Genomic DNA, 20,956 nt, shown 5'->3' with positions numbered 1-20,956 from the left:
AAGTTTTAATTTTCTGTTGGAAAATAGAATGATTAGTCAACATTGGTTTGTCTAGACTAATGCTGCAAAGGAATTTTTATTAACCTTATCAAACACTCGGGGGTGAGGAGACTCAGTATTTTGGTCAGCTGAACCTCTGGTAGCCTGAGAGAATAGTGGTAGGGTTTCTCTATCCATGACCCCACCTTATGGCATTTTCTCATACCACTTACGTTTCTCATGGAGATTCTTTAAAAGATACTGTTTTGTTGTTTGAAAGTCTGCAACTTCCTTTTTTCTTTAAACCAATAAGAAATTTCACTTCTTTGGTAGTTATTAGTTCCCAGGATTCCAGCCTTGCTCTAAATTGGTCCATAGTAAACTTGACACACAATATTTTAGGGATATGCAGACCAATTAAATTGAGTTCCCTCTAATAGCACATGAAACCCAATCATGATTTTATACCACTTGATCACTTGAGATGGCTATTAGAATCAGTTCAGATATACCCTTTATATCCCTAGATGACGTCTTTAACAGCACGACTACTGCATCTTCAGAAGTCCCCACAACTATCAATGGATCTACTAAAAAGAATCACGTCCACATCACTGGTGAGTCATTTGACATATTTTTTTTTGGGGGGGGGATTTTATGTTTTGTTCACTCAACAAATATTTATGGAGTACCTACTGTTTACTAGGCACTGTGTCAGCTGTGGGTATATAGTGAAGACACTGGCTTCCTGAAAACTACAATCTGTTATAGATTATATATAATAAATAAATAATCACATAATTAAATTTATTTATGACAAGTACTATAGGGAATTGCTAGAGTCTAACAGAAAGACCTGATTTTAATTGAAGATAAAGAAAGGACTCTCTGAGGATATGATATTTAAATTAAAATCTGAAAAATGAATAAGAATTAGCCAGGTAAAAGGTAGCAAGAAACATTTTAGGCCTGTGAAAATATAGTCTGAGAAAGAGACTCAGACTCATTGGAACAAAGAGTATATGTGTAATTCAACTAATAACATTTTGTCAATGAAAAATATAATCCCTTATTTTATGTCATAAAAAAGCAAGGGATTCAATAAAGTTAGGACCCTCCCAATGCAGGTCATAATTGTAAGTTCACAGGCATAGTCAACTCCAGGAGTGCTCACTTGGCTATTGAACTCTCCACCTGGGCATGTGCTTATTTCGTATCAAAGGTCATACCATCTTCACGTCATTGGAGCATCATCCTGCATATCATGGCAACAGAGCTGCAAACTGAGGCACTATCAATATTTTAAGGTATCAGTGGCCTTAAAGAACTGTGTAATTTAGAGATGAGTCAAGATTTGAGCTTTGCTTTTCCACCCAGATATTCCCGAAGGCAGTGGTCTCATTTTCTGTAATATATTTGGTTGGAAGATAATTTATAGGCATTTATGTAAGACCTACTTAAAACCTTTTGTTCTTTTAGTTCTGTAAAACTTTGGAGGTAAAATGTTATATTCCACCATATTGCCAGTGTGGAGCCTGGTAAATTTTGACTTGACTAAAATAGAATTCAGTCCTGAGTTGACCATCTGTGCAATTGTTTCTTTTATGATCAAGCTACTCTAGTGGTTTAAACTACTGTGAACTTTCTAGCCATCTGTATATACAAAGTACCACTTGGTTATGTATTATATAGAACAACATGAGCTTCTAGGGAGTCCTAAGTGTCTACTTCCACAGAGTTGAGGTAAAGTGAGCATCAGGAAGACCTTGAAGCCCTGGGTATGTGTTGTATGAAAAGGAAAAATCTTTAGCACTGCTAACCGATGCTAACATGATAGCATTGTGGTAGAATCCCAAATTCAAGTTCAGGTACCCAATGTACAGCTAAAGCCAAATACCGTGACACTGGTGTTTGGAGATACAGAAAGGCTTATTCAATTTGGCCAAAGTGAGAAGATAGGAGAGAAAAATCTCTCTGATCTGCCTTGTCATGAAGATGAGGTAGTGAGCTTTTATGCAGGGTGGAGGTAAGGTAGGGGGAAGTCTGTGCTGCTTTTAGTCTCAGATAACACCTCACTGGAGTAACCAGACTTCTGGGCCTCACCAGCTAGTTGCAACTTTTCCAGGGGCATTCACTCCTTCTGCAAAACAAACACATAGATTCTTCTCGTGACCCTGGAGTTATCTATCTCCTCCTGCTTGACAAAGACACCATGCATCAGCAGTTAATAATTGCTGTGAGAACAAGGGATGCTGGGCAGGAAGCAAGCAATTAACATGTGCCAACAACCAAGGGCCTAGTCCAATTTTACATTATTTTAGTCATTAAAAATACTGGGATACTAAAATCTCAAGGGGTCCAGCTACAACGACACGTGGCTGCAGTCCTAACTATGTAAAACATAGAAAAGATTTGGTAGCTAATCTTAAGCTATTTATTTGGAATTAATTAAAAAAAGATTTGGTAACTAATATTTTAAATCCAATTCTTTAGCATTCATTTCTTGAGATTTTGATGTGTGAAAACGGTGTAATAAAAACTGGGCAATAAAACAAATTAAAAACCTTGTATCTACCTACAAGCAGTTTACTATCTAGTTGAAACAATGAAAGAAAACCAATCTAGATAACGTTTTTTCCCAAATGATCTAAGTAATCTAAATATCTATTTATAATATATAAGGAATTTCATCCAAGTGTTGTTAGAAATAATAAAAGCCTAGAAACTACTTAACCATGTAACATTATGGACCAATTAAATAAACTGTGGTAAATCCATTGAACTATCCAGTCATTTAATAGAATGAGGTAAACCTCTATGCACACTATGGAAATTTACCAAGAATGTTTTTTTAAGAAAAAGAAGCAAGGGACAGAACAGTGTGTATAGTACGCCCCCATTTGTAATAAAAGAGATATATATATTCATGATTCATATATATGCATAGATATCCATAGAAAATGTCTGATAGGACACATAATTAACTATTAAAAGTTCTTTATTGCCTCTTGTGTGGGTGACAAAGCTGAGACGATAGCCAATGTGCACCCCTGTGGCCCTTGGAGAAAATATGTTTCAGGTAGGAGAAATGGTTCAATTAATCCTGTTTTCCAAATGCCAAAGTTTGGCATTAAAGTTCATCTCTCTTTATGCCCTTTTCAGGTACTGTGGTTAATAAGCCCAAAGACGGAATGTCCTGGCCAGTGATTGTAGCAGCTTTACTCTTTCCCTGCATGGTATTGTTTGGTGTGGGAGTGAGAAAATGGTGTCAGTACCAAAAAGAAATGTGAGTATAATACTAAGATATGTAGAAACTTACAATCTTTCATTACAAAATATTTATCAGCACAATATATTACTACTATGTGGAATTCCACAGAGTAATATTACTATGGCTGTACTGATAAATATATTATTTCTGTTTTATTGTATTGATAAATATTTCTGTGAGGACATAAGGCTCATAGAAGCTCAGAGAGGCTAGACAGCTTTCCCAGCATCACACAGCCCCTGACTCAGCATCCTCTCTGTGTTGGCCTAGTCAGGCTGCAATACTCATTGGATGGAGCGAGTCCTTAGGCACGAAACGGGAACCTCACCTCACCTCAGCTCAAAACTAAAATGGATTTTTTTTTAATCTTCATTATTTTTTCATTTTCATGCATCTTTGAACCACCTGGGCTCAGCTGGGCCTAGATGCTCAAGTGTGAAATTGAGTTAGAAAGGTAATTTTAAGAGATTTCCAGCTGCTTTTTATCACAGTGGGCTTTTACTGCCCTTTTCCTTTTTCCCTGAACAGAAAAGAAAGTAAGTTTTTTGTGGGGTTACCTTTTGTGTTTGTCTGACTGAAATATTTTCCAAAACTCTTCTCCAATCAGCAGTCTGAAATGGCATGTAAGGTTAAGCCTCGCTTTTCTGACTTGATATTTTGGATCAGTCTAGATCAGGTCATGACTAGAGGAGACCCTAATACACAGAGGCTGATCTTCCACATATCTTACTACCAAGATAACACTGAGCATTGTGCCATATGGGCTTTCATAGAGAATCCTTAAAGACTCCATAACCATATGCAGGGAGTGTTTCATGGTGAATAAAACACAAGCCAGTAGTTAGAAATCCTGGGATCTTACCTAAGGACTACATCTTAGCCACTACATGATTTTGAGAAATTTACAACTTTTCTAAAAATCAAAAGTGCAAGTTTCTTAGAATTGTATGGATTGCCAGGGCATAGAGGTGTTTAAACAAGTGATGGACATAGAAGATGCTCACAGATATATTTCTGTTTCCTAATATCAAGATAACTGGAGCATTTGTATAGCTAAATCCCACACTAACCCGGCTTCTTAATGCATTTCAGACAAAGAGATGAATTGTGCTAACATACAATAGTGCTTCATACAAAGATGACTGCAAGAATGTTCACTGATTCAAAGAAAAGGGATTTAGGCATTATCCAGCCAGTACTCAGGGATTGAGAAGAGCTTTACTTTCCACCTCTGTGGTATCCCCACAGTACTCAACGAGTGCGTGGGTGCAGGTCAGGGTTACAGTTAGCAAAGGCGCTATGTGAAAAGCTTCAGTCTTAAGTCCCAGAATTTTAAGATTTTGTCCCTGGAGAAATGTCTTAATCCATGTAAGAGAAACACTACTTCTATTAGGAGGCAGTTGTCCTGGAGAATATCAGTCCTGGTTAAAAGACTTCAATTGCTGGTCTGGTTCTCTTGAGTAAGAAGTTTAAAACCTCTGAGCCTCAGTTTTAGCTGTAGAATGATGACAATAATAGTCAGTTCCTGGACACAAAATAAATAATGCTATGATAAAAACGTTTTACAAATTACAAAGTACCATATAAATATTAATTAATAGTATGATCATGATATTCAAATGGCTGATAGCACTAACAAAGTTAAGCCAGCAAAAAATTTCTGAAAGAACTAGGAGAGTGTGTCTCTTTCTCACCAATCTATCTTCTCCTTAAAAAAAAAAAAAAAAAAAAAAAAGTGAAGAACTATGACCCCCTCACATTCTTAGCATTGAAAGAGCAATGTTTTGTTCTCAGCATGGAGAGACCCCCACCTTTCAAGCCACCACCACCTCCCATCAAGTACACTTGCATTCACGAGCCCATTGGAAGTGATCTGCCTTGTCATGAGATGGAGATGCTCTAGTCCTGTGAGGCTTCACCATACAGCAGAACTGTGCTGGAATTCTATTGAGAAGGTAGACACTGTGCTTTATTAATATAAGTTCCCTTCAGCCAAGCCTCTGCTGCAGCTGAAATGGATGTTACAAGTGAATGAACTGTCTTCTCAGCAATTTTCCCTCTTTGATCTGCATATGCCTGAAATTTAAACAAGAGTGAAAGGATATATCATGCTCACACCCAATGCAATCTGTAGGGGTTTTCTTGCTTATGTAAGAGGTGCACATTAGACTGTTGTCATTAAAAAATAAAGTGTTTTCATTTTTCACTTTAATTCTCTGATTAAGGAGACAGTTGTGGTTGCCAGCATATGCCCATACTACATCCTCTTCTTTTAAGGTCCTCTGCCAATATTCTAAACTATTTGCCAAAATTATGATAATCTCACAGTTTTATTGCATCCCTTAAGAAAATTGTAAGAAGGAAATGTAAAAGTTCTAGTAAGAGTTCCAAGTAATGTGGAAGCATGGCTAATCTTTATATTGAAATTCTGTTGTTTCTTTTCACTGAAGGAAAATAGAATACCTTGCACAAGAACCACATTTGCATCCTTCATCCTTCTTCCCATCAGGTTCGGGCCAGGCTCCTGCCACAGGGACAAGGATGCAGAGGGATCATAAAGTTAACTAGCCAACAGCCAAGTAGCCTGTAGATATAAGACTTCACTGACCTCTAAAATCATATGAGCTAAGAGCGGTTTCATTCTCGGCTTTGCCTGTCTCTGTATGTGTGTGTGTGCTTCACACTAGCACCGAGCTGTTATGTAAGCAAACAGGCAGCCTAACCCCAATCCAACCCATCTCATTTCAGTTATTCTCTTATTTATCTTGGGACTTCCGTGTTCATCCAACCTGCCTGTTTCAATCTGTTCTGAAACAGCCAAAGAGCCTCAAATCAGACTAGCACTGATGAATTAACCCTGCTCCTACCAATCTTTTGCAAAACAGCTTAAGCAGAATGTAGAGGTGACAGAAGAGAGCCCTAGTTAGCCAGACGCGCTCTGTATTCACCAACAGTTTGTGAGTGAATAAATGATCCCTCTTGGCCCCCTAAACCTTCCCACGCTCCCTGACCCAGGAGGGAAGCACAGATGTTGTTGACAGATGTAATGATATCAAATTCTGTGTGGACTTTAGTCCCAGAAGGAAACTTTAGTTTATGTGCAGGTACTCCTCCCTGATTGTACATGAGAATAACTTGGAGAGTTTGTCTTTTTTTTAAATACAGTGGCTGTCCCACTCTGGTTGAATTAAAGCAGAAATCTGAGGAGTGAGGCACAGATATCAGCACTCTAGATGATTCATGTGTTCATCCAAAGTTGAGAACTGCTGAACCAGTGAAAGTTCCTTCTTATAGACCAGAATCTTGGTTAGGTGCTTACGTCTTATAGAGGCCAGCCTCCAAGATGACCCGCAAAACTTCTTGCCTCCTGCTGTTCACACCCTTATGAATTCCCCTCGACATTGAATATAGATGATTTGTGTGACTCAGGGCCAAGATTAGAGTGAGGCAAGCAATGAGCCTAGGGCACAAAATTTAAGGACATATCACCCTCAGGGTCATGTACTTCCACAGTCTTGAGAGTGACTGCCAGTCCCATCCCTGGTGTAGCCAATAAGATACTGTGGAAATGACCAAAACTGGATCATAAAATACATTGTAGCTTCCATTTTGAACTCTCTTTGTTCACTGGCTCTGGGGGAAGCCCACTGTCGGGCTGTGAGGATGCTCAGGCAACCCTACTGAGAGGTCTACCTGCTGAGGAACTCAGGCTTTCTGCTAACAAGCATCAACTTGCCAGCCACATAAGCGAGCCATCTTGGAAGTGGATCATGCAGCCTCTGGTCAAGTCTTCAGATAACTGCAACCTCAGTTCATCTTTTGACTGGGACCTCACAAGAGCCAAAACCACCCACCTAAGTCTCTTCTAAATTTCTGACCCACAAATACTGTGAGATAATAAACGCTTATTGTTTAACACCACTGAGTTTGGGTATAATTTTTTATATTGCAATAGATAACTAGTACAGCTTAATGAATGGAAAAATAAACTGTTTGCCTGCTTTAATTCTCTTTAATTCCTCATTGGTTCTCAAGAAACAAAGACTAGCTTTGTATATATGACTGTGCTTCATGTGCATAGTTATTTTTATTTAATACAGCTTAATCATCAGTAATTTGTGTAAAAGGCATTGTGGTTTTACTTTACTATTTCATTAGGAGACATGAATACAAGTAGAGGCATTAGGGTAAAAAGTGGCAGATTTAGAAACTGTCATTTAGTTTAGAGATGTTTAGATTGTTTCAGTAAAAGGAGAGACTTTTTACAGTACAACATAAATCCATGTAATTTTTCAATCTATCACATAACACGTGTTTCACAATGTTTTTTATATTAGTTCCTCTTTGAAGTTCACTCTTTTAATCTTCTAAATAAGTTCTGATCGGCATTTGTAAATTCATCTACCGCTCGAATAGAGTAGTTGCTTATCTATGGAGGGATACTCAGTCAGTGGGTCAGAGGAACTTTTCATAAACCTTCAAAACAGAGGGACACCAAGTAGGTGACTCTTAGGTGGTTCTGTAAGCTTGACATCTTTCATGTGACTAAAATGATAGTTTCACCTGCACCTTAAATTGTGCACAAGTAAATTCATAGCACCTGTCTCAACCAGCAACCCCTCTGACTAGAAGTGGATTTAGTTCTGTCCCCCATAGGTGAAGTAGCAATACTAGACTTTAATCCCTAAGGTTTCTGCATGTCCTCACCACCTTCATTTTCACTGAGAAGAACTCATACTTAAGTGTTTTCATTACTCCTTTCCAAAGCACTGTGTGTTAGGTAACATTGTTATTTAGAAATGTTCACTTCCTCACCTACCTGCACCATGAGCACAGCTTGACTTTTGGCTTGGCTGTGAGACTTGTTTAGGGCAAGGGAATACTAAAGGAATGACTAACCCAAGACTGGAAAAGTGCTGGTATGATTGGACTCACTCTCTTGTTCTCTGCCATTGTCATGAGAACATTTTCAGACTAGCCTACTAATGCCAAGAAGAAGATCAGAGTCTCATGGAGTAGCGTAGAACCAAGCCAGGCCCTGTCTAGATTAGCAGATCCTCAGCAGACCTCAACAGGTGCATAAGTTCAGTATTGTTGCATGCCACTGAAATTGTGTGATTGTTACACAGCATTGCTGTAGCAATAGTTAACCTATACACATAGGTTCAGAGGTAGGCATATTTTAGCTCATAGGCAAGGGCCTAGGCTGAGAGATAAAATGTGTGCTTTAGTACAAAAAGAGCTTTTCCTTTGGTTGCTATGGGTTTTGTTTTAACTAAAGAAGATATGATTGGCTTCACCAAATTAATTTTGCATTATAGGTCTTTAAAATCACAGAACATTTGACTAGGATGTGTATTAGAGGTCATTGTACAAATAAGGAGTTAAAGGTTCCATGAAACTGACTTACCCAAGGTCATGCAACTAGAAGTGGCAGAACCAAAATGATGACCCAGCTCTCTCATTTCCAGTCTAGGGTGTGATCAATCTCTGATTGCTTTGGTATCTTCTTTTGCTGTAGAGAAGAGCTATTTTGTGTACATTTAAGTTAACACTGATTTTTTCTTTAATGCCCACTCTAAATTTTGTGACAGAAAACAAAGAAAAGTAGAAATAATTGATCCCTGGGGATGGGATGGCCTAGAAAGTATGAGAAAAAATGAAAAGATCAAGATTAGAGGCTGGAAAGAAAGCTTAGAGAAACTTACCAAGGCCAGAGATAACAAAAAGGATGCTGTCTCAGAGGCTCTGAGCAGGGAAAAAGTTCTTGAGGGCACCTGACTTAGGAGAGTGGTTTTGGCTTGAACCTGAAGGTTGAATCTTCAGAAATACAGAGACTTTGTTCTCTCTGAGACAAGGGCTGAAATACACAGTCTAACTGAGTTTAGGACAACAACAATCATGGCTATGCCAACCAGCTAAAGGAGGGATGTTCAGCAGAGACAGCTGAAATAGTGAGTGAAAGTTACCACCATGGGAAAAAGAGACATTGACTGGCACAAATGGGCTGTTGTTCTAGCGAGAGACATATGGTGAGACGGTGGAGGCAGGGCAGTTTATTTCCCAACTCCTGCAATGGGGGAATTTTTGCTGGATTTCCTGGATTACTAACAAAGGGTCCATGCTGCATCCAGGAAGCCTTGACCAGAAAATAGGAGAATATGACCTTAGTCAAGGTCAGGGATAAGGGAACACTTTTACAATTATTCTTAAACCCTGTCTAGTGCATCTGTGATAGTATTGACATTAGTTGAGTACAAATTAACACAGGAATGGGAACAATAGAATCTAAATTTTTCTCCCCAGATAGCATCTTTGTACCCTTCAATTTCTGTTACAGTCCTTGCCTGTTCTGTCCATTCTTATTCCCCATATTTTCTCAAAGGCTCTGTGGGATTGTGATTATAGGGAGGATACTGAGGAGATTAAAGGGGAAGAGCAACAAACTCAATGTCACAACATAAAGAAGAGAATATGGATGGGGGAGCATCCAGCTATTCTTGCTAAGTGTCAGGAACTTGTGCACATTTGCCCTGAGTTTTGTCAGACTAGTCCCCATTTACTGTCCAAAGAAGACATATCACCAAATAAAACTGACTACAATATTATGCCATTCAGCTATCACCAGAAAATACTCAAAATTGCTGGGAAGGCAAGATGGAGGGGATAGAATGAACAACAGTTGCATGTATTCTGAAGAGAGATTTGATAGTGGACCTGATAACCTGAGAACCATGCACAAGAGTTAACCTCTATTCTGCATTTGCTCCCTTCAAAATGTAAGTATCTGTTAACGATGAGTGGGAAGATGAACAGAGATCTGAGAATTCCATCAATGGTACAACCATTTGTGCATCACTAGTTTGGAATAAGCATAATTCCACTCTTATAGGTAATTGGGTCATATTGGATTTTTTGCTACACATAAAGCTGTTGCACTGATTCAAAGGGACATGCTTTGATGACTAATAGATCTGAATCTAACATAATTATAAATAGGCATTGATTTTAATTTTGTGGCTAGTTAATAGAAAAGTATGACAAACACTATTCCTGTAGACCTCTTTTGGATGGCCATTTAAGGGTTTGTAGAGTCCACAATCAAGGAATTGATATAAAACTTATCTAAGAACTACTTTTTGCCTCCAGTGAATATAAAGTTTAATGGGTGAAACAGATATTTAAATAAATAAATACAGTACAGTGTAATACACATAAAAATAAAATTATATACAAAGAAGAGAAAAGAATAAAGAAGAAGGTATTGTATCAGGGACGGAGTGTGAGAAATATTTTCAAGAGGCTTCAGAGAGGAGGCTGTCAGTAGCAGCAGGGGCGTTGCAGTGGAGACGCTGATGAGAATTAAAAACTTTACCTAAAGATTACACCACCAATGCCAGAAGGATTTACTGACAGAAAATTTCTTCTAAAAATAAATGAAAAACAACAATAAAAAAGAAAAAAAAAAACAAAAAAAATGAAGAAAAAAAGGAAATAGTTTAATACAATTCGTCATTAAATAAGATAAAAGAGGAAAAGCATAGGATTAATGTTCATAGATGCTTAGAAAGCCTTTAGCAAAATTCAACACCCATTCCTAACAAAAACTCTTGAGAAAATGGGATATCCTTAGCCATGTATATAAAAAATATGTGCATGCATATCTATATCTATCAATATACAGCTGTATTTATAGATATAAATACATACACACTATTACAGTGTATAGATACTATAACTATATAGTTATATATGTATACATATATACATATACTATAGTATATACTATATTATATTGTATACAGATATATACTATAGCTACAACTAAAACTATACAAATATGTATATTCAGAGGCAATAAAAGGAAAGATGGATAAGTTGCACTACTTAAAACAAAAACAATACGTATGGCAAAATAAAAGCAAAGGCAAATGATAAAGCAGTTGAAAATATTTACAACATATATCATGGATAAAGGGCTAACATACCTAACTGATAAAGAACTCAGAAATATTGAGGATAAAAAGTTGAAAAATCCTATGGAAAAATGGGCCAAAGGCATGAATCAACAATTCACAAAAAAGGTACAAAAGTAACTCTTAAACACTTGAAAAACTATCAAATTTATCCATAATAAAATAAATGCAAATTAAAAATTTACTGAGACGTCATTTCTTCTCCATTTAATTGTGAATAAAAGTTTAACAATATTCTTCATAATTAATGCTTTGGGGAAACATGCACCCTCATATATTGACGAAGAGGTACAAAATGGTGCCACCATTATGGAGAGGAATTTGACAATATCTAACAAAACTATACATTCATTTGTTCTCTGACCTAGTAATTTCTTTTCAGGAATTTACCATGAAGCTCTGCCTGCAACAATACCAAACTATATATGCACAAGGTTATTCATGGCATCAATATTTGCAAAGTATCTAAATGTCCAAACATAGGAGGTTGGTTAAATAAACTATGGTAAATACACAAAAAAGAGTAATGCACAGTCATAAAAACAGGAAAGAAGAATATCTCTATCAACTGATACAGACTAATTTCCAGAAGATATTATTAACTGAAAAAGGCAAAATGCAAAGAACATCTAATATGCTATCTCTGTGTAAGAAAGAAGAAAAAACAAGAAAAAATAACTAATGTTGTATGTGCCTATTTTTACAAGAAGAAATACCAGAAAGATAAATCAAGGAACAGTGCACTTGAGGTCAGGAGTTTGAGATCAGCCTGGGTAACATGGCAAGACCCCATCTCTGCAAAAAAATAGTTAAAAAAAAATTTTCCAGGCATGGTGGGGCATGCCTGTAATCCCAGCTACTTGGGAGGCTGAGGCAGGAGGATCACTTGAGCTCAGGAGCTCAAAGCTGCAGTGAGCTATGATCACACCACTGCACTTCAGCCTGGATGACAGGGTGAGACCTGATCTCAAAAATAAAAAAGAAAGAAAGAAAAGAAAAAGAAAAGAAACAGTGGAGTTGGTTATCTATAAGGGGTGGGAATGAAACATGGTAGAAGGGACATGGGAGGAAGTGACCTTCTCTGTGTATACCTTTCTGTATAATTCTGTGTGAAAAAAGTATGCTAATGTTGTACAGATTCAAATAATAAAATTAAACGAATAAGAATAGGGAAAAAAAATCTAAAACTGGAACCACAGTGAAACAGATGAAACCATTTGTATTTCAAATAAATAGTATACTCATGCTGAAAGAGAAAGAAAAAAGAAAGAAAAAAATCCAAGTAGCTATGGACACAAAATGTGGTTATATACCCCCAGTCTTATGTAGCAGGGGGGGTAGGGGTAGAGGGAAAGGGAAGAATTGTGAGTAAATCTGGAAGGCTTTTGTAGTAATTTTTTTTTAATTATAGTGATACAAGCAAAGCAATTTTGAAACTATTCCATATGTATTATAAAACTGAGTAAATGTGTAAATTTGTTGTCATTGGGAGCCCAGGTTCTCTCTGTAGGAGAAGGAACATATAAACATGGAATAAGGGAGGATGGTGTGAATTCAGGGATGGATTCAAATTAGAGGTATCAATGTGAATGCATGATTTCCTCAATATATGTGTGTGTAAGCGTGTGTATATGCACAGATGATAGTGTCTCCTGTGTATCACTTATGGAGGCCCATAATGTTCACTCAGTCCTCATTCGTAATGTTAATTTTAATCATGGCTCTGTGTGTGCACCTGTGCACCCGCACGCGTGTGTTGCCTTGGAAGTATGTGTACATGCCTATATTTCCCAGATGTATCTTTTGAAAGGAACAAGAAAAAAGATAGCCCAGTAGCAACGAGCATACAAAGCGTCTAGATCTTGGTCTCCAATATAATTTTCTGCTGAAAGGAACAGAATTTCTCAGAGAAATACCTGATTAAGGGCAAAGTTGATATAAATGATCTTAGAATATCTTGTTACATCAGAAAATAACAACATGGTCCAAAACATACTAAGGGTATTTCAGAAGGATGCAGAAGTCCATTTGAAGGGACTCCCACTGGATAGATCTAGAATAATTTGAGTACCAATACAAGTAAGCATACTAATGAGATAGAAGCTATAATGAAAAGTAGGAATTTATGAGTCCTTACCAGTAATAGGTGATAAATATATAAGTAGGGAGACGGGAGTCGAAAAAGAATGGGTCTAAAGATACTCTAGATTAAAGGAGTCTAAAGAGATATGACAATTGATTGCAATACTTAACTATAGACTGAATCCTATACTAGAGGGGGGGAAAGGCTATAAAGGACATTATTAGATCAGCTGACAAAATTGGAATATGGGTAGAAGACTAGATAAAAGTATTTATAACTCTATTGTGGTTATGTAAGAGAACATCTCTATTCTTAGGAAATATACACTAAAATGTTTAGCAGTAAATGGCCATGACATATATATATAACTTACCCTCAAATGGGTGTGTGCACGTGTGTGGATGTTTATGCATGCACATATACATAATGCATGCATGCACAATGCACACAGACATGCATATGCATACACAAAGAGATGGAAGCAAATGAAGTAAAGGAAGTAAATTGTTAAAGACAGATGAATCTAGGTAAAGGGAATGTGTGTGTGTGTGTGTGTGTGTGTGTGTGTTTGCTGTTTTCACTTTTGCAAACTTTTTTGTTTAAAATGATTTCCAAGTAGAAAGTTTAAATAAAAAGTGCTTAAGTAAGACCCTAATGAAAGATGTTCAACTTGACTCAGAACCAGCCTATTTTGCCAACATTGCAGCATTTATACAGAATGACAAAATCCAAAACTCTGTTTCTTTGGGGGGCAGTTTTCTTTCTCTTTTCTCTGAGCATTGTTTAATCTGAAAGTTCAGAGAAAGAAACCAAGAATTCATCCTGCAATTTCACTGTTTTTGTTTCATTTCTGGGTCTTATTCTGCCCTAGGTACTGGCTGGGATCCACCAAAACTTCAATCTTCAGGAAATGAATGGAGCGCTTTGATTTTCCCAAAACTCCAGGGCAAACTTATCCTCTCACCATTAAACCATTTCATATCAAAGGAGACTAAGCTGTGTTTCTCTAGACATCACTCAAGAGAGAGACTTGGTTCCTCCTCCAAACCCTTGGGCAGGGTTTTCTGTTGCCACTTAGTATAAACTGTAAACGGCTCACACAGTTTACAGCAGTCACTGCTGCAAGACCTTACATGCCCGCAGCAGCAGGTGCAGACTCCGATTCAGAATTCTCACTGTGGACTCCCCAAGGAGCTGGGGCAGAAAGAATGTGTGACCAATACAAAGGCTTTATTAGAAAACTAATCCCAAAACCACAATCTCAAGCTTTTGCTGGTGGCAGCAAGATTTTAGAATATCAGCTCCATATTGATATAAAAGAAGTCCTGGTAGTCCCAGTTCCAACAAGAGAAGTCAAAGATTTGAGTGAGGAAGATAACAAGGAAGAGAAGAAGAAAAGTCTTAACTGTGTAAAGGTTTTTCCCAGCTGACAGAACGAGAAAACAGACTGTGGTTGGAGAGATCATAAAGCTCATGTTGTTCAATCTTGCATCATGTGCTTCAGTCCCCTCTACCACATTACTGTTTTGTTGTTGCCACGTTTGGCTCAGATGCTTCCAGTCATAGCAATTCACTTCTGCCTCTACTTCATTCATTGTATTAGCCAACTCTGAATTCTAGAACATTCTTCTATACACTTGGCCAAAACAGAAAGATGTGTAGCATAAACTTTGCTTTCTCTTTTACTTCTACTCAAAGGAAGAGGAAGCTGTGGGCACAGATGTTGCTAAGACAAACCATGACTTCCTCCACGACTAGCTTCAGAGGTTTAGGAAAGGTGGAACAAGACAGGTGGCTGAGTTGGGGGGCTAGCTGCAGAGACTTAAGCAGATCAGAATCCTTTGAAACCAAAATCATCAAAAGGCCAAGGAACATACTAAGGGCTTCTGACTACAACCTAGCATTGAGGGAGAGTCAATCAGGGAAAAATATTAAAGATTCATTATTTTTATTTAAGTTGAAATTTATTTTCTTTGTTTAAAAAAACAATTATTTTCATTGGTCAAAGTCGTTTGCACAAACTTGTAACTTTAATACTTAAAAAGTTGGGAGAGAATGATCATTCCTATTCTCAGTTACCCTGGTGTTTATTCCACGGAGGATGTACTACCATGCTACTTCCAACTGATGGTGGCAACCCAAAATGCAGGGCCAGGCTGTTAAAAGGAATGCATTCCTTTATAAGATTAAATTTGCTAAACGGTAACAAATATACAAAAGTCATTTTAATTGTGCCTGAAGTTCAAGTGGTTACTAATGTATGCTTTAGGACAACAAAGTCTCCTAATAATTGATGTAATTCTTATAATTCCAGGACCCTCGGGGTGGGGTATCCTGTGGAGAGGGGAGGCAAGGAGGGTAGAACAGTTGGTTTTCCTGCCAGTTGAGATCAACTATTTCTGCCAAAATATTCTTCTTTAATTGCATGCATTTCTATGCAACATGGGTAAGAATTATTTACTCTGCAATTCTACCTTTTCCAACTTCTTTTTAGAAGAGAAATTTTTTGACATTCCAAAGCCTTGAGCTCAAACATTTGGAATATAAAAAATCCCCCGAGGAGCTTATTTTAAAGGCAAGAAAAAAAGGTGCCCCCCCCGCCCCCCCCCCAGAGGAGCTGATTCAGTAGGGTCGGCATTTAACCCAGGAATCTGTATTTTGCCTAAGCTCTCAGTTCTTGGTGCCGGTGATCTACAGACATTTTTAGGGTAATTGAAACAGAAGGAAATTTTCTATGTGCCTGAAATGAGCCTTTAGTACCAGCAGGTGGCTCTATAACATCTTAAATCAGGAATTTTTTGCGGCTAACTAGCTAGCTAGCTGGAAAACAAAAGCTCTGAGGCCTTCCTTTATAGTTTCTCAATTACCTTTTGGGGGGTTAAAGGTGGGGTAGCAAGAGGGAGTGGAAGAGAGTACAGGAATATGGTGTGGTAGAAGTAATAAAGGAATATGAAAACACATTTTACAATCATCACTTGTTAGTAGCTCCTCTCAAAAGTATTATAGTGTTAACTGAGTTGTTATAGGAAATTTTCTTTAAAGTACACCAGAAAAACTTCAAGTCCAATAACTTTAAAAGCGTAGAGGTTCTTCAGGTGATCCTGAACACTGAGCTTTCAAAGCTGAGAGAAAGAATCTTATGGCCGGCCACTGCCACCATTCACTTTTGTCTCGTTACAGAATCCCCTCTGTGGGTCCTGAATACAGGTGAGCAGGAGGTAACATCGATATCACTACTTCCTGTGTAAGCTGCTGCTTCTCCCTCACCCAGTTTCTCAAGCATACACCACCTGGGTTTAATCAGGGAATGTGTCACAATAACTGACAAAACAATGGTCTCTGGCTCTACCCTGATCAACAACATAACTGGATCCCAAACTCCTAACTCTGCTTCTGATGTCAGGAATGTGTGAGGTGTATCATGTTCACCAGACAGTGCACTTTGGTACCTCACTTTCTTGGGAAGCTCCTGAAGGTCCCCAGTTGCTGCGGTGATGTCACTCTTCCTGGAGGAATTGCTGCTGCTGTCATCAGGTCCCCAGCACCACCTATGCTGGTGACACTTCTTTCTACTCTGGTCCTTATAGCACAGTTTTGGTTTGAACTGGAAGAAGGAGGCTGGGAGTGATGAAGAATAAATTCTGCTGGTAGGAGGCCACAGAATAAAGCAGCTTATACTCCATCTCATCTTTCATTTATCCCCTCCCCACCCACCCCTCTTCCCAGCCAGAGAAAGACAAAAATTGTGAATGAGACATCACTGTGAAACTCAAAGCGTTGTATAACCTCGCTCAACTCCTGGCAATGTCCCTGGACCAGCCACATGCCTGGGTCCTGATTCTGTGTGGGGTCTGCTCCTTCCCCATCTGGCACAAAGCCTGGATGGTAAGGCTGCACAGGGTCTTAGCTCTGGGGGCCAGACACAGCCCCAGCCCCGACATCATTAAGTCAATATGCTGCCTCTGAGTCTCTTTAGGTGCCTTCAATCAAGTACAATCTGGGCCAGCTTATCCTGCCAGCCAGACATGCCCAAATGGCAAGCTGTTGAGGCACTTGCTCTGGGACCCCTACTCTTCCTTTACGACATGAATCCAAACAAAAGGAACCATTTTTAAAATATAGACACTCCATTCTACTCAGCTACAAAAAACAATGGTGATCCAGCACCTCTTGTATTATTCTGGACAGAGCTGGAGCCCATTCTACTTAGTGAAGTATCACAAGAATGGAAAAACAAGCACCACATGTACTCACCATCAAATTGGTATTAACTGATCAACAATTATGCGCACATATAGTAGTAACATTCATTAGGTGTCAGGCAGATGGGACCGGGGAGGAGGGGATGGGTATATACACAGCTAATGGGTGCAGTGTGCATCGTCTGGAGGATGGACATGCTTGAAGCTCTGCCTTGGGTGGGGCAAAGGTAACATATGTAACCTTGACATTTGTACCCCCATAATATGCTGAAATTAAAAAAAATATAGATACTCCAAAATATAATGGAGTCTCCAAGGAGAGGGTAAAGGCGGTAGTTAGTTTTTCAGGAATTCAGTGGGGTCTTTGATGAAGTAACAGGGAAAACATTCCAGAAAAGAAAACAAAATTTATACATGTATTTCTAGAAACAGATTTGGTTGCATGTAATAAAAATGGATGAATGATTTGATAAGGCTTTTAAGTGATGAAAAATAATTTCAGAGGTCGGCAAGCTGCCCACTCAGGCCCTAGAATTCTAGGTCCTTGGAGGTAGGAAGTGAGGATGGGGAGGTAAGTGCCAGAGTCAAGAAAGGCAGTGTATTCAGTGTCTGTGTGCCAGGTCCTTTGCGTGCTTTCTCACTTGTTCCTGTTTAGATAATTGATTTCAGTGATTTACCTGAAAGACTTTTGTTTCCCCCAACCATTCTCCATTCTGCCATAGTTACCTTGCTAAAGTACAATGTGAGTCATTTTACTCCCCTTCTCAAAAACCTGCAATGGCTCCTTTTGTCAACAGAAAAAAAAAAATCCAAACTCTTTAATATACTTTGGTTATAAACAGCCTTTTCCAGGTGTACAATAATAGGTAACATGTAATGGGAAGCCCCTGGAACAGTGATCAACAGCCTTGGAGTCATAGCTATGCCACTAACTAACTATGAGATCTTAGACAGGGTTAGGTAGCCTCTCGGCCTCGATGTCTTTTGCAAAATGGGAATAATAATAGCACCTAACTCATTGGGTTCTTGTGAAGATTAAATGAGAGTAAATGAGTTATATTTCCCACTTATCCCACATGGCATTCAAGTATTCCGTTTCTCATATCTACCATTCATTATAATTGCTTTGCTTATGTTTTCTCAGCTACATATGCCTCTCCCATTCCAACCCTCAACCCACTTTTCATGGGCAGAAACTTTTCTCAGATTTCAAGACCTGGCTTGAATGCCTCCTCCTCTAATAAAACATCCCTCCCCCATCAAAATGTATACCTCTTTATTGTCCTCCCCATATACCTCTGTTTTCCCTTCATTCTGCCTCATATTACAATTTGTAATTTACATATTTGACTCTCTTTCCTACTGGATTATACACTATCTGAGAATCCCTTAACTGCTCTTCTGTTCCTAGCACCTACCAGAATGATTTATACATGATAAACACTCTGTTTAGTAGTAATTCATCATTAAAATTAAATTGGAACTAATTGATCAATACCCATGTATACATACAGTAGTAAAACTCAACAGAAACCAAGCCGGTGGGAGGGGAGAGGAGGGGATGAGTAAATTCACACCTAATGGGTACAATGCACACTGTCTTGGTGAAGGGCATACACATAACGGACTCAAACTGCACAAAAGAAAATCATGTAACCAAAACATTTGTACCCCCATAATATTCTGAAATAAAAATAAAAATAAATAAAATTGACTGTAAAATATCAGTCATCCTGTTGACTTCTCTCTTTTTGATAAATTTAATAATATAGTGTTATAAAAATATTAACTATTCAAATTCTAAATATTAATTTTCATCTAAGAAATTATTTTTCCTAAATATCTGTGACATAGTAGAAAAATCCCACTGATAATTTGATTTTCATGACATAATATAACAGAAAAATTATTCTCTTAGATATTTAGCTGAGATTATTAATGTAAATGTATTTTTAATTATAAAAGTGATATAACAATATTATAAAACCTTTGAAAAGAGAGAAAAAGCAATGCATATTCCCAGCTATCAAACATGGACCTGTTCTTAAGGCCTTGCTACTCGTAGTGTAGTCTGAACAAGCAGCATCAGCATTGGCTGGAAGCTTGCTGGAAATGCAGAATAGCAGGCCCATAATAGAACAATTTAATCAGAATATGACTGACATGTCCATTAAAATTTGAAAACCATTGTTCTAAGGCACTGTGTAGAGCCCAGCAGAGCACAGCATTTACCAAGAGCATTTACCAAGCATCTTCCTCCATCCAACAAATATTTATTGAGCACTTGCTATATGCCAAGTGCTACATCAGATGCTGTGCTTCAATCTGCAAGATTTTTTCCAGGACTGAGTCAGAAATATATGGAGAGGTTTGTTGCCTTCCTTTTGGACTATTTTCTTGGGTAAATCAAGTAATTGTGAATGAAAAAGCTGCCAATTTCATACAGATGCAAAACAACTCATTCTGAGGTGGTTCCACTTCTCTTGTTTTCAAGTTCTCGGTGACATCGCTAAATCTCTGAAGTTTGATACTTTCTTATTATAATATTCTCACTTTTTCCATTAATATCTGAAAAAAAAGGGGGGGAAAGCATTAAAATTAACATTCACAGTAGAACTTAAAGAACACATTTTATTTGTCTTAGGCAGCTTCCATAAAACTTGTCTTTGGCTATTTAAAATATACATATTTTACAAGTTGAAAGGAAGCTCAGAAAGGTGACACTTCAGAAACAAATCTTAAGATACTCCTTCACAAAGCGATTTTTCTAGGGTGGTGAGAGAAAAACCAAAAACTTCGTTTGTTTACTTAAACACCTAGTGAAAAATTTCCAATATACTGTTATACTTGAAAAAAAGAACTGTATTGAAGTGCTGTTTAAGTATCAGAAGATACATGATAAATATTACACAATTAACTGACAAGTGATATTCCTCTAGACATCCCCCCAAAAAAACCAAAAACAATAATAACTGACTGGTAATATTATGCAGCAAAGTAGGTTTAAATAAATGTTAAGAATAGCCTGGAAGGGGAAACTTTAACAGGATGTCAAAAGGGGCCAATATGCAGCAGGAGTTATGTGTACAGAAAGGTGGCATGGGGTACAGGAGATGAGATAAAGCCATTTGGTGATTAAATGTCAGCTGACCTACACATCTGTATATGAGCCTTCAGTCTTCTCTTAGCTCAGGTAACTGTCTTCTTTTCCCATAAGGCTCTTCTGAGTCATTGAGGATCTGCCTGGCCTGAAACCCTTCAGGACCACAGGGTGCTTTTCTTGATTTGTCTGTTTGCCAAGATATTCTTGTGATTTTCATTGTGCAAAGTTCTCGTATCAGCAGAGACCCTATGGTTTTGACCATGGAAAAGTACCATTTGAAAGCATAGGAATCAGTGCAGAAAGCAGGGAAATGGGTTTGTGTGCCTGCAAGCCTCCAGGCTA

The 20,956-nt window shown here is 38.0% G+C and overlaps 1 protein-coding gene across 1 annotated transcript in view; it reads left to right on the top strand.

The window, feature by feature from the left end:
• Positions 1-5,406, top strand: part of CD96 (CD96 molecule) — an 84,581-nt gene extending 79,175 nt beyond the window's left edge. Inside the window, 3 exon segments of the mRNA XM_045540333.1 lie at positions 507-596; positions 3,142-3,265; positions 5,045-5,406. Of these exon segments, the coding sequence (XP_045396289.1) occupies positions 507-596; positions 3,142-3,265; positions 5,045-5,153 (323 nt within the window). The 3' untranslated portion in view covers positions 5,154-5,406.
• The last annotated feature ends 15,550 nt before the right edge of the window (positions 5,407-20,956 follow it).

The sequence above is a fragment of the Lemur catta genome, chromosome 1, assembly GCF_020740605.2.
Source record: "Lemur catta isolate mLemCat1 chromosome 1, mLemCat1.pri, whole genome shotgun sequence".
NCBI lineage: Eukaryota > Metazoa > Chordata > Mammalia > Primates > Lemuridae > Lemur > Lemur catta.
This window is presented reverse-complemented; position numbering and strand designations above follow the sequence as displayed.